The 11,743-nt window shown below is 40.9% G+C and overlaps 2 protein-coding genes across 5 annotated transcripts in view; one reads left to right on the forward strand and one right to left on the reverse strand.

The window, feature by feature from the left end:
- The window catches only part of IARS2 (isoleucyl-tRNA synthetase 2, mitochondrial), a 45,077-nt gene extending 36,898 nt beyond the window's left edge, over positions 1-8,179 (forward strand). For all 3 annotated transcript variants that reach the window (XM_042446315.1, XM_042446316.1, XM_042446317.1), the window contains exons 18-23: positions 401-532; positions 1,370-1,476; positions 2,977-3,122; positions 5,156-5,346; positions 7,535-7,676; positions 7,834-8,179. In XM_042446315.1, coding sequence (XP_042302249.1) covers positions 401-532; positions 1,370-1,476; positions 2,977-3,122; positions 5,156-5,346; positions 7,535-7,676; positions 7,834-7,976 — 861 coding nt within the window. In that variant the 3' untranslated portion in view covers positions 7,977-8,179. The remainder of the gene's footprint in view (positions 1-400; positions 533-1,369; positions 1,477-2,976; positions 3,123-5,155; positions 5,347-7,534; positions 7,677-7,833) is intronic.
- Positions 8,180-9,255: 1,076 nt separating this feature from the next.
- The window catches only part of RAB3GAP2 (RAB3 GTPase activating non-catalytic protein subunit 2), a 53,430-nt gene continuing 50,942 nt past the window's right edge, over positions 9,256-11,743 (reverse strand). For both annotated transcript variants that reach the window (XM_042446313.1, XM_042446314.1), the window contains 4 exons: positions 11,548-11,637; positions 11,249-11,446; positions 10,735-10,893; positions 9,256-10,168 (listed from right to left, as the gene is read on the reverse strand). In XM_042446313.1, coding sequence (XP_042302247.1) covers positions 10,025-10,168; positions 10,735-10,893; positions 11,249-11,446; positions 11,548-11,637 — 591 coding nt within the window. In that variant the 3' untranslated portion in view covers positions 9,256-10,024. The remainder of the gene's footprint in view (positions 10,169-10,734; positions 10,894-11,248; positions 11,447-11,547; positions 11,638-11,743) is intronic.

Here is an 11,743-nt window from a genome sequence, read left to right on the forward strand (position 1 = left end):
ATGGGGCTGGACCTGCCTGGTGAACTCCCTCTCAGGCCGGCGGATGGCAGTTATGGAGGACGGAATCTTCTTCCTTCAGGCTAGCCCTGATGGAGCCGGGCCTGCCAGGTGAACTCTCTCTCAGGCAAGTGGATGGCAGTTATGGAGGACGGAGTCTCCTTTCTTCAGGCTAGTCCCAATGGGGCTGGACCTGCCTGGTGAACTCCCTCTCAGGCCGGCGGATGGCAGATATCAAACTTGGTGTGTTGAAGTGATTTGGCAGGACCCCCAGAGCCCTGCGTGTTAGGAGAGTACTTGAGATGTAGGGAGCTGTGCTGGAAATAAAGCTTTAAATGATCATTTGGTATTTTGCAGAGTACTTTTGGTTTTAAAGTGTATAACATATTGGTTTTGTTCACAGCTTCGGAACACACTCCGTTTTTTGTTAGGCAATCTTGCAGGCTTCAGTCCAGAAACAGACTCAATCCCCACATCAGAGATGTATTTAATTGACCAGTATATGCTTCACTTGCTACACAACTATGCAAACAAGGTAAGCAGTAGGTACTGGCTGGAGGTAGACATAGTGTGCCAAGAAACTATGGTCTCTGTATAAGCCACTACTCATAGAAGTAAAATGATTGGAAAAAGCCAATAGGGTGGGAAATTGAAGGTTGAGGTTAAGTTGAGGGTAGCTCATCAGAGAGGTTGGTGAAGAAAAATAAAAGTGATATGCAGGAATCTACTATTTTTTGCTTGTCTTATGGGCCAGGTCAGAATTTGTAGCTGCCATTCACTCCACCCCAAACACACACACCTGTCAAACCTCTCCCTGCTTTTCCTGAGAGAGGGAAGGAGACTTAGGAGCTTGTGCTGTGAGTCCTAGTGCCGTATAAATGCTCTGTGCTTCTTCAGGCGATTGTGGCTAACACTTTTATCTCCCCATCCCTTTTCCTAGGTGAGATGGTTGCTTTCAGGTACCAGATACCTCCCTGGTTGCTAAATGGTGCAGAAGAATTTGCTAATTTGACCCTTGTTAGCTATCATGCACCTGTTAAACAATCCTCATTTTTGTCTCCTTCATCAGTGGGAAGCACCAAGGGGAAATAATGCTGTAAACCTTTTTAGGGGGTTTTCTGCATGGCCCTTGAAGTCTCTTCCAACCCTATGATTTAGTTCAAGTCTTAGCAGTACATACCATTGTGTACAAATGACATCTTGTCAGGTCAGCAAATTGCAATAGGCCAAATTTCGTTCATGAATACGTCTTTTAATGGATACTTACTTCTCAGTTTCTTGTCCTACATCATGTCTGGCATCAATGTTTTCTCTGGCATACTATTAACTTATATCTTTATACAGCCATTTTTCTTACTATTTTATTCTTTAGGTTACTCAGGCATATAAAGAATATGACTATGGAAAAGTCATCCGATTACTGCAAGCCTTCCATACAAGAGAAGTATCTAGCTTTTACTTTAGTATAATCAAGGACAGGTATGTACAGAGCTTGCCTTTCCTAAAGTGACCCTCTCTGTTCACCTCCTCTTTTAACCCTGTTGTCAGGGAAGAGGAAGGTATAACTCTAGAGTTGCATGTGACCCTTGAAGGTTATTTAGTGATACCTAGGGTGTGCAAATTTTTTGCTTCAAATGCCCCCTGTGGTCCCAAGGGGGGGGGCATAACGATAAGTTTGCCATAGGTTTTTTGGCCTCTGCATGGGCTGCTTTCAGCCCAGGAGAGGACTTTTTTTTTTTCAACATCAGGGCGATTTCCTGTTGTGGGGAAAAAAGATATCTCTTGGGCCAAAAATCATTTTGGGGTGATTTCATATTGGAAAAATAGGCCTTTTCAGTGGCCTAAAACAGTGATGGGCAAAGTTGTGGTCTGCAGGCCTTTTTTTGTGGCTCCTAAAATCTCTTGGATCATTGTTAAAAAAGGAGCGTTTGGACATCATTTCCATCCTGGTCAGTTAGCTGATGCATATTTGTTGGTCTTTGGTTGTTCCCTGCCTATATCCATGTGGAGAGGCGGGTAAGAAATAAATATGAGGTGGCAGCAGCAGAGGAGGAGGATGTTTGGAGTCCCCTTGGAGCCCCCCCCCCCACCTTCCGTAAGTCAAAACAAATGTTTTACCTCAGAATTACCCCAAATCCTCTGTAGGGGCCCAGGATGGCTGAAAACAATGGTGAGAATGCCCCCTTTTCCCCAAGAGAGCGTTTGGGAAGGGAAATTATTTCTTTTTGCAGGAATGGGTGCATCTGGGAGGCAGCCCTCCAGTGTCTTCTAGGGAGCTAATGGGGTCCCGTAGCTTTGCAGTTTCCAACTCCTGGTGAAATTGCCACCTAAGGAGCATTTGGGGAAAAGAATTCAAAAAAAAATTTCACAGGCTGCTGCCCTCCAAATTTCAAGGGGGGGGGGTTATTGTCTCCATTGTTGTCCACCACTGCTCTTGGTAAAAATGCTTGCCTTCAGAAAACCTCCAGTTGATGATAAAAGTATCTTTATCCACTTTATCTGTGGAGGATCTATTCCACGCTTCCCCCAATGGATACAAAAAAAAACCCACAGGACCAGACAACAGGGGCTTGCAACCCACGGTTATGGAGGTCTGACTGTACATCACCCCTCCATGTAGAAAGGCCTGGGACATTTTAATATGCACTTTTGCTTGTACAGGCCATGTGTAAAATGGATTGTCATGATTCTTGGCTGACAGAAATGGCCCTGGTCATGCACTGAATTAGCTAGATGCAGCCAAATTGTGTGTGTGTGTGTGCTTAATATCCGTAACTCAATGAAAAAAATTGTTGGTGGTTTCCCTTGCTCCAGAAAAATGTCTCTCTTTTTTTTTCTTCACTTCTTTTCGAAATAGCTAAGAGTGAATGATAACTTAGAACCTGTAATTAGTACTTGGATGTTGCATATTTAAAATGCAGTCCGCTGCCTTTAATTTCCATCTGTTTGTAAATGTTTTATTTCCTGCCTTCAATTCAGACTGTATTGCGAAGAAGAAAAGGATCCAAAACGCCGTTCATGTCAAACAGCTTTAGGAGAAGTTTTTGACACAATGGTTCGTTCTTTTGCACCAATCCTTCCACATCTAGCTGAAGAAGTGTTTCAATATCTTCCTTATAGGAAAGGTAAGAGACATGGGTTTGGACCTTTGCAACCTGTAAAAAGGGGTTTGTTTGTTTTTTGTGCAAGACTATCTTAGCATTGTGTTTGAGCATCCCTGGGAGTATTACTTTTCAGAAAGACTGTCTGCATATGGATTGGCAAAGTGGAATTATCAGGTAGTTTAAAACAGTAGAATTCTAGTCCATGGGATGATAATAATCTGGGGTATTTATTTGCTAGTTAATGACAAACTGTATATTATTGTTTTTTTTCTTTTAATATTTGCCTTTTTGCCATCTTTCTCTGTGAGTGGGATCAGAGATGGCTGCCAGAGTAAATAAAAAACCTTTATGATAAAATGTTAAAAACATTTAAAATCACCAAGTAAGACAGTATAAAATTATTTAAAAGATGTACAAAAGTTTCAGAAGATAAATAAAATATCCCAAGAAGCTCCCCTGCTTACACATTGAAAGCCTGCTTAAAGAAAAAAGTTCTTTGCCTGCTGGAGAAAGGAAAGCAGGAAGGAGGCCAGCCTAGCCTTCGGCAAAAGGGAGTTCCAGAAGGTGGGAGCAGGCACTGAGAAGGCTTGCTCTCACATCCTCACCAAGCAAGCCTTTGATGGCAAGACTGAGAGAAAACCTCCTCCTGAAGATCTTAGGGCTCTGACAGGTTTGTATAGGGAGATACAGTCCCTCAAATCGTCTGGACCTAAACCATATAGGGCTTTATAGGCCATGACAAGCACTTTGAATTGTTCCCAGAAATGAACTGGTAGCCAGTGAAATTGTGACATCTCAAGGAATGGGCTCAGCTGGCACACTAGTTTTAGCTGTACAAATGCACTCCTGGACACTGCCGAGTTCTGGGCATCCAGGGTAAGAGTTGAATCTAGGAGAACACTCAATCTAAGTGAGATTTCAGGGTGGGGTGTAACCCCTTCTAGCACAGGCCGAGTCCCTATTCCCTGATCTGCTTTTCAACTGACCAGTTTGATTGCTCTCATCTAATACATTACTGACCATAGACACTGGTTCAGTACCAAGACAGCATCCTTGAAATCAGATGTAAAGAAAAGGTAAAGTTGGGTATTATCAGCATATTGGTAACAACCTATCCCAAAACTCCAGGTGACCTCTTGCAGAAATTTCATGGAAATGTTAAACATGGGAGACAAAACAGAGCCCTGAGGGACGCTATAGGCCAACAACCAGGGAGTCAAATAGGAGTCCTCCAGCACCACCTGAATTGGCCCCTCCAAGAAAGACCAGAACCAATGCACAACAGTGCCCCCAAGCCCCATCCCAGAGTCCATTTAGAAGATTCCCATGGTAAATGGTATTGAAAGCTACTAAGAGGCCTAACAGAACCAACAAAGAAACACTCCCCCTGTCTATTTCTCTGGCTAGATCATCCACCAAGGTGATGAAAGCTGTCTCTGTCCCATAACCAGGCCTGAGGTCAGATTGAAATGGATCTCAATAATCAGTTTCATCCAGAAACCCCTGGAGCTGGGAGGCCACCACACACTCCAGAATTTTACCCAAAAATGTTATATGTTTAAGGCAGTTTCTGCCATTACTGTAACATGGACCCCCAAACACAGTGCTTAAAAGTTTTTGCATTATTCACTATCAGACAAAGAAAGATGATGCATTTCAGTCCCACTAGACTAGAGGGAGGGCTAAACCTGTTTTCCATTGTTGAAAACCATGTCATAGAATCTCTTTCATTTTCAAGCAACAGGGTGGTTAGTGGTGGTAGTTTTATTTATTTAGATGATAAGCTATAAATCTATATTTCTTAAATCTGGAATGGTAGAGAGCTTCAGTCCACACTGAAATAAATTTGAGAGCCCATACAGCATCTTGTATATTGGCAACCTGGAACTAAAATAATGTCTAAGGATCTGCCAGTGACCATATTTAAACAATAAATTGAATAGGTAGCTGTGTAATACTTCTCAGTGCAGAACACTTTTTTTTTTTTACTATCTACCCTATAAAACTATCGCAAATGAATGAGACATTAAGCCTGTTCCTTTTTTCAATTCAAGAGTCAGATAGTGTGTTTCGTTCTGGATGGATGAACACAAGTCCTGTATGGAAGAAACCAGGCCTGGAAGAAGCAGTGGAAGGAGCCTGTGCGATGCGAGATGCTTTCTTGGGTTCCATTGCAGGGAAAAATGCTCTGGAATATCAAGTGGTCCTTATAATTGAGCCAGGACTACTCTTTGAATTAATGGAGGTAGGCTGGAAAATCACTAGCTGTGATTTAAACTGCTGCCTTGTGGCAAATATTTAATTATTACTAACATAAATACACACAAGCAACAGAGAATCAGAAGCACTGTACTTTGTCAGAACATTGTATGAGCATGTCACTTCAGGAAGAAACTCTTCTAGAACATGGCCACATAGCCCGAAAACCTCACAAAAAACTATGGATGCCAGCCATGAAAGCCTTCGACTCCACATGTCACTTGTGTTTGTCTCATCTTCAGGTCACCTGTTGACTTTTGGCAACCCCATGAATTTCTTAGGGTTTTCTTCAACAAGAAATACTCAGAGCTGGCTTTCCATTGACTCCCTCTGAAATGTAGCACTTGGTATTCCTTAGTAGTCTCTCATCCAAATCCTAACCAGGCTTGACCTTATGTTTTTATGATGCAATGGGATCTGATGGACATGGTATCTTGTTTCTTGTCAGGGGTAATAGGACAGAGACCGCCCCCTTCAGCAAGCTGCCCTCTGTGAACAAAGGATAATGGAATAGGTGATGGAGACAAGTAGACAGAGCACTCTCCTGATGTATTTAGGGTAAAGATTTGTACCAGGAGCTGAAATTTCTCCAAAATAAGTTAAAGGGACCAGTATAAAAATATAAGATCAAGGAAGCAGTTTAACTTTTGACAGTGCAGTAGATTGCCTTACCCTTAACCATGAAATTAGAATAATAGAATCTAAGAGTTGCAATGGAACCACAAGAGCCATCTATTCCACCCTCTTGCCATGCAGGAATGCACAATTAAAGCACTCCTGACAAATGCCCATCTAACCTCTGTTTAAAGACCTCCAGAGGTGACGACTTCATAACCCTCTGAGGCAATATCTTATTATTTGGATCCATTGGTTCATATTGTAACAGAAACACGAGATACATAATATCTGGCAAATGCCTCCCGGAACAGAGAATGCACAAGGCAAGTGGTCCCATGAGGTTTATCTCTGTCTTTAATTGTGAAAGCATCCTGATTTGTCTTAATAAAACTCCATTCTACACTTTTTGTCACCATTAGTTTTTAAATATCTTCTCACCTATACAGAGGACACTTTTTAAGTCCTGCAATCATAGGACAAAATGTTGTTGTTGTTGTGTGCCTTTAAGTCATTTCCGACCTAAAGTGACCCTAAGATGAATCTATCATGGGGTTTGCCATTGCATTCCTCTGAAACTGAGGGATTATGGCTTGTGCAAGATCAGTCAGTAGGTTTACATGGCTGAGATTCTAACCCTGGCCTCCAGAGTCCAGTGCTCAAACTACTGCACCATGCTGGCTCTACTAGACAAAGAGATACAAATGCAAAATTTCCAGAAACTCTTGAAGTTATGGGGAAAAGCTGATTTTCTCTGTGTGATATAGTCTTTACTTAATTAGTTAGAATAATAGCATTTTAGACTTGGTAGGCATCACAAAGGCCACCTAGTCCAGCCCCCCTGCCACGCTGGAATACACAATTAAACACTCCTGATAGATGCCAATCCAGCCTCTTGTTTAAAGACCTCCACAGGCAGACAGTCCATCACTCTCCAAGGCAATCTATTCCACTGTTGAACAGCTTTTATGGTAAAAAAAATTCTTAATGTTTAGGCACAATCTCTTGTGATGTGAATCTTTGTTACTTCAAAAATATATAATTTAGTACAGTATAGAGAAAATACTGTTTGTTTGGAAAATAATTAGAAATTGAAGCTTAAATCCTGTTAGTGATGTTAGACTTGCAACTATGAAAACGTTTCCTATCCACATTCGTTATTGTGGTACCATTGTCAGGGAAAGTCTTTCACCATTTAAAATCTTTCTAGCAATTAAATTCTCAGATTTTTAGTCATGTGTGGATGTGTGACTTAATGCTGTTTTCCCCTTTGATACAATATTATTAGCCATCATTCTATCTGTACTCTGTTCCCTCTATAGCAGAAATAGGAAACCTGTATGCCTACAGATTTCATGGAGTCTTGCTCCCATCTTCACTGACTGTTTTAATGAAGACTGATGGGAGTTGGAGCAAAACACCATTTGGATATCATAAGCCCCTACCTACACCCACCTTACTCTGAAGAGCTGAAACCATTATCTGCAGATAGTCCCAAAACTGCTTAAACGTTTTACAGATTTTCCAGTTGGTCAGTTCTGACAATAGTTCATCTCCAGGTGCTGCAACATGAGGAGTGTTCTAGTACATCCCAGCTAAATGAAATAATGATGGCATCGCAGACGACACTGCTGGCTGAAATACCTAGAGAGATGGCAACTGAGGACATGATTAAAGGAACATTTCTGATAAACTTAGAAGGTAAGTGTTGAAGGAAATACTTCATTTTTTTAAAAAAATGGAAGTATTTTGGATGAACTGATGACTAGGCTAGATAGAGTTTTGTTTCAAGGGTGGGCTAGTAGGAATGGTCTTCTACAAGTTGGTCATTTGTCCCGTCTGAATCTTTTTTTAATAGATGGTGATATCCGTGAAGAATCCTCCTATAAAGTCATAGTTCTACCAGCTGCCAAATTAAAATGTCTCCGCTGCCGAAGATACACTGCAGATTCAACAGACACACCCTGTACACGCTGTATGGAAATACTCGGTGGGAAATGATGCACATTTGAAATAGTCAGGCTGCTTCCATGGTTGCATGAAGGCTGATGGTTTATGGAAAATTTGAAAGAATGTGGAAATATGTATGAGGAAAACATAAGGTTTCTGTGAAATGAGTGGTGGAGAGAAGTCTGAAAATGGATACTGTATATATTTCAGCTTGTATACTTAATAAAATGCTCACTGGCTCTCTCCTAACATGACATGTAATCAGTGTTCAGTAATTCCATAGTAGAAAGAATACCTGAGAAAATGAACTCAAATGCATTATTGAGATATTGTAGCTGTTATATAACAAGAAATATCTTGTACTGGGCACATCAACAACAAAGAAGTATAATCCCTAACCTGGGCTTGATCAGCTGTCTGAGAGGATCACCCATCATTCTAATAGCTTTTGCCTGTGCAACTGACAGGAGGGAAGGGTATAAGGAACATACCTTCCCATCCCTTAGATCAGTAGTTCCCAACCTTTTCTGTGCCCCACATACTATGTTGAGTGTAGGTAGATGTTAAGGGGGATGAAGGGGGGGTCCCAAGGGTTTCAATATCATTGATTTATAAGTTATACTTATACTGTTGCATGTCAGCTGTCTCCCTCCCCTTGCTGGAGTGATTAACAGTGGCCATCCAACTCCCTATGCTGTTGAGACAAACAATACAGGCAGAGTTAACAGTGCCCCTCTGACATTGAAGCTTTTTTTTTTTTTTTTTTTTTTTTCATATTTTTTTTCCCCCTCCTTCTTTTTTTACTTTTTTTTTTTAAAGTCAGCATTCAGAGGATGTCAGAGAAAGCTAGAGAAATACAGACTTTCAGTGACAGGCAGCAACATCCCTGCAGTAGACTGCAATCGAGTTTCCATGTGCCTATCTTCCCCAGTAACAACACCTGCCTCCAGAATCCAGTACAGGCAAATAACAAAAAGAGAGCAGATAAGACAGCCTCACCAGCTACCCTAAGCATGTTAAAAGACACAGATCTATAAGTCTGGCCATCAAAAAGAAAAGTGGAATCTTGCAAAAGAAAAAAAAAATCCCTGAATGCTCTCTAGAAGGCTGGCAATGTTTTTATTTACTAAAGGTTTATCATAACCTGGTTATTTCATCTCACATGTGCATATTGTCAGTTTTTTGAACAAAAACTTTGCTGAAACATGATCAGCTGATTTAACCTATCCCTATTCTTTCTGCCTTTGGTACCAACTTTTCTGTTAAGCAAGTTGCAATATGGGTAACTGAAATCAGTGTCCACTATAGAAGAGTAAATATGCCACAGAAGAATACCAAGTTTAATTTTAATACTTCATATCTTGGACCGCTATGTATGGAGAGCAGAAATTTCAGCAAAAAGAATCTAGTAGTGGACACAATTTACAATATTTTTTACAACAGACTGTACAACAGTGGGAATTGTTACAAAAAACTTAGTATTTCTAGATCAGCTTAAATTAGATTCCTGATTTTATGTTTGATAGCTTGTCAAAACATTTGAGAAGACCATCTTGCTTCTGTATTGATTCTTTCTTCCACGGAGACAGGTTGTCTGAAGAGTAAGCCAGTTGCCCTCCAGTGCTGGATGCTCCTTTGCTAAAAGCAACTGATCTACTAGTCTGAAAACCAGATGCCTTATGTAAACAACATCCATAATAGGTAGGCGCTCTGCTTTCTCAAGTTCTAATTAAATTCTGGTCATTAACATTTAAAAAGCAGGAGTACCTTTTAGCACATGAAAAACTAACATATTAATTTGAACAGCACTAACACTGTTCTTAAAACCTGAACTACTGCACAAGTGCTTGAAGATAGAAATAAATATTTAGGGTTATAGACAAATGTACAGGGATGACAGATTGCTGGTATTACCCACCGCTGTAAGGTTGGATTTCACTTTGAAACCATTTTCTAAAATCCTTATGTTACTTGATTACAAAAGTCACATGGAATTGGTTTCTCAAAATGGTTCTGCTGCAGTCTGTAATAAGAGCCATGCACTTAAATTATGTTAGATAACTGATTGAAACTATTAGCAGAAATGGTAAATGTTGCCATCATGACATTGCGTCCACTGCCTCAATCAGATTCAAGGCAACACTGTACTGGCCATGGTTTTCTGGCAAATGTTCTATCACTTTATCCACTAGCTTTGCTGTTGTGGTAATTGGCACATCTACAGTTTGAAGATCCTGGGGGTCCTGTATTAAAAGAAAAAAAGCCATTTTCAAGTTATTTTTCTTTTATCATTGTTATTATTACAATTTTATTCACTTACGCCCTGCCTTTCTCCCATTAATGAAACTCAAGGCGGCTGAAAACATATTTAAAAGAGAGAGTTAACTCTAGAAACATTGAGAATGAAATTCTTTTCCAGAAATGTTGAACATTAGTACAGTGGTACCCCGGGTTACGAATTTAATTCGTTCCGCGGCGCCGTTCGTAACCCGAAAGATTTCGCAACCCGAAACCGCTAGCGCTGGAAAGCCGCAGCTTTTTATTTTCGTGCCAAAAAGCGCCGAAACACACCGAAAAAAATTTGTGACCCAAAAAAAACCTTCGTATCCCGGAACAGTTTTTTCCAATGGAACTTTTTCGTATCCCGGAAATTTCGTAACGCGATCAATTCGTATCCCGGGGTACCACTGTACTGTGCATCATGTACATGGCATTTCTCAAAACACTAGATGAGAACTTTGGGAAATATGAGTTATTCCTAGTTATACTCTTTGGTGAAGAGGCTCCATTTTCAGTCAAAGCAACTTACCATAGCTTTAAGCCACGTGCAGAGTGTTGGAGGTAACCTGGCTAGGAGCTCCATGCCTTCCTTGGTCTGTGTGTGCAATAAGGCATAGGCCAGTCTCTGTCCTGTCAGCACCAAGAGCTGAGATGCAAGGACTTCTTTGTCATGGACTTGAAGAATAGCCTGCACATTAGAAGACGTATTTATAACATCAGCTGAGATCCAAGCCATTCATTCTAATTTAGTACAGAGGGGGGGAAGTGTATGCAAAGAAAGAAAGAAAACGAAAGCAAGCAAGCAGGAGGAATGGCTTCTTTCTAAACCAAAAAGACACTTCCAGTTTTAACAAAAAGCTCCTTGAGCCTAAAACAATGGAATGGAGGGCACTCTGTCTGAAAGGCTGGGAGCACTACTGGCCATTTTGGGTGTATGGGCACCTGTGCACCACAGTTTGCCCACCTTGATTTTACATCAGGAAACATATCCTACTATCTTCTGGCAGGAAAAAAAACATTTTGTTGCTACATTAACTTTTTACCTCTTCTCCAAGCTGATCCAGGCCATAATTGTAGAGCTCACACACATAGTGCCTTCGGATCACATCCTCAGTGATTTGAAGATGCTGAGACAAATCCAAAGCTAATGTCGGCCAATCTCTGTCCTTCACTGACACAGCAACTGACTCTTCTGGTTTGCCGTGGGCTTGTGCCACTGCACTCACTAGTTTGGTTAAGAACTGGATGGGATGAGTGAAACAAGATGACCACATCAGTAACAGTTTAGTTTTACAAAACACACTAGTGTTATCCATCCTCTCTACCCAATCACTTAACTTACTTGATGCCGTACAGACAGCAGAGCTGGATCTACATCACCACTTGGTAGCAACTGAATTGAAGTAAGATCTTTGAAAAAGGCATTTTTACCCTGCATGGAGGAAGCACAAACAATACATTTTAAGAAAATAAAGAATGGGGTAACGTGGGAGAACAGAAACCTATACCACTAACACAAACAGATGAATACTTTCATC

This window comes from Sceloporus undulatus, chromosome 1, assembly GCF_019175285.1.
Source record: "Sceloporus undulatus isolate JIND9_A2432 ecotype Alabama chromosome 1, SceUnd_v1.1, whole genome shotgun sequence".
NCBI classification, from domain to species: domain Eukaryota; kingdom Metazoa; phylum Chordata; class Lepidosauria; order Squamata; family Phrynosomatidae; genus Sceloporus; species Sceloporus undulatus.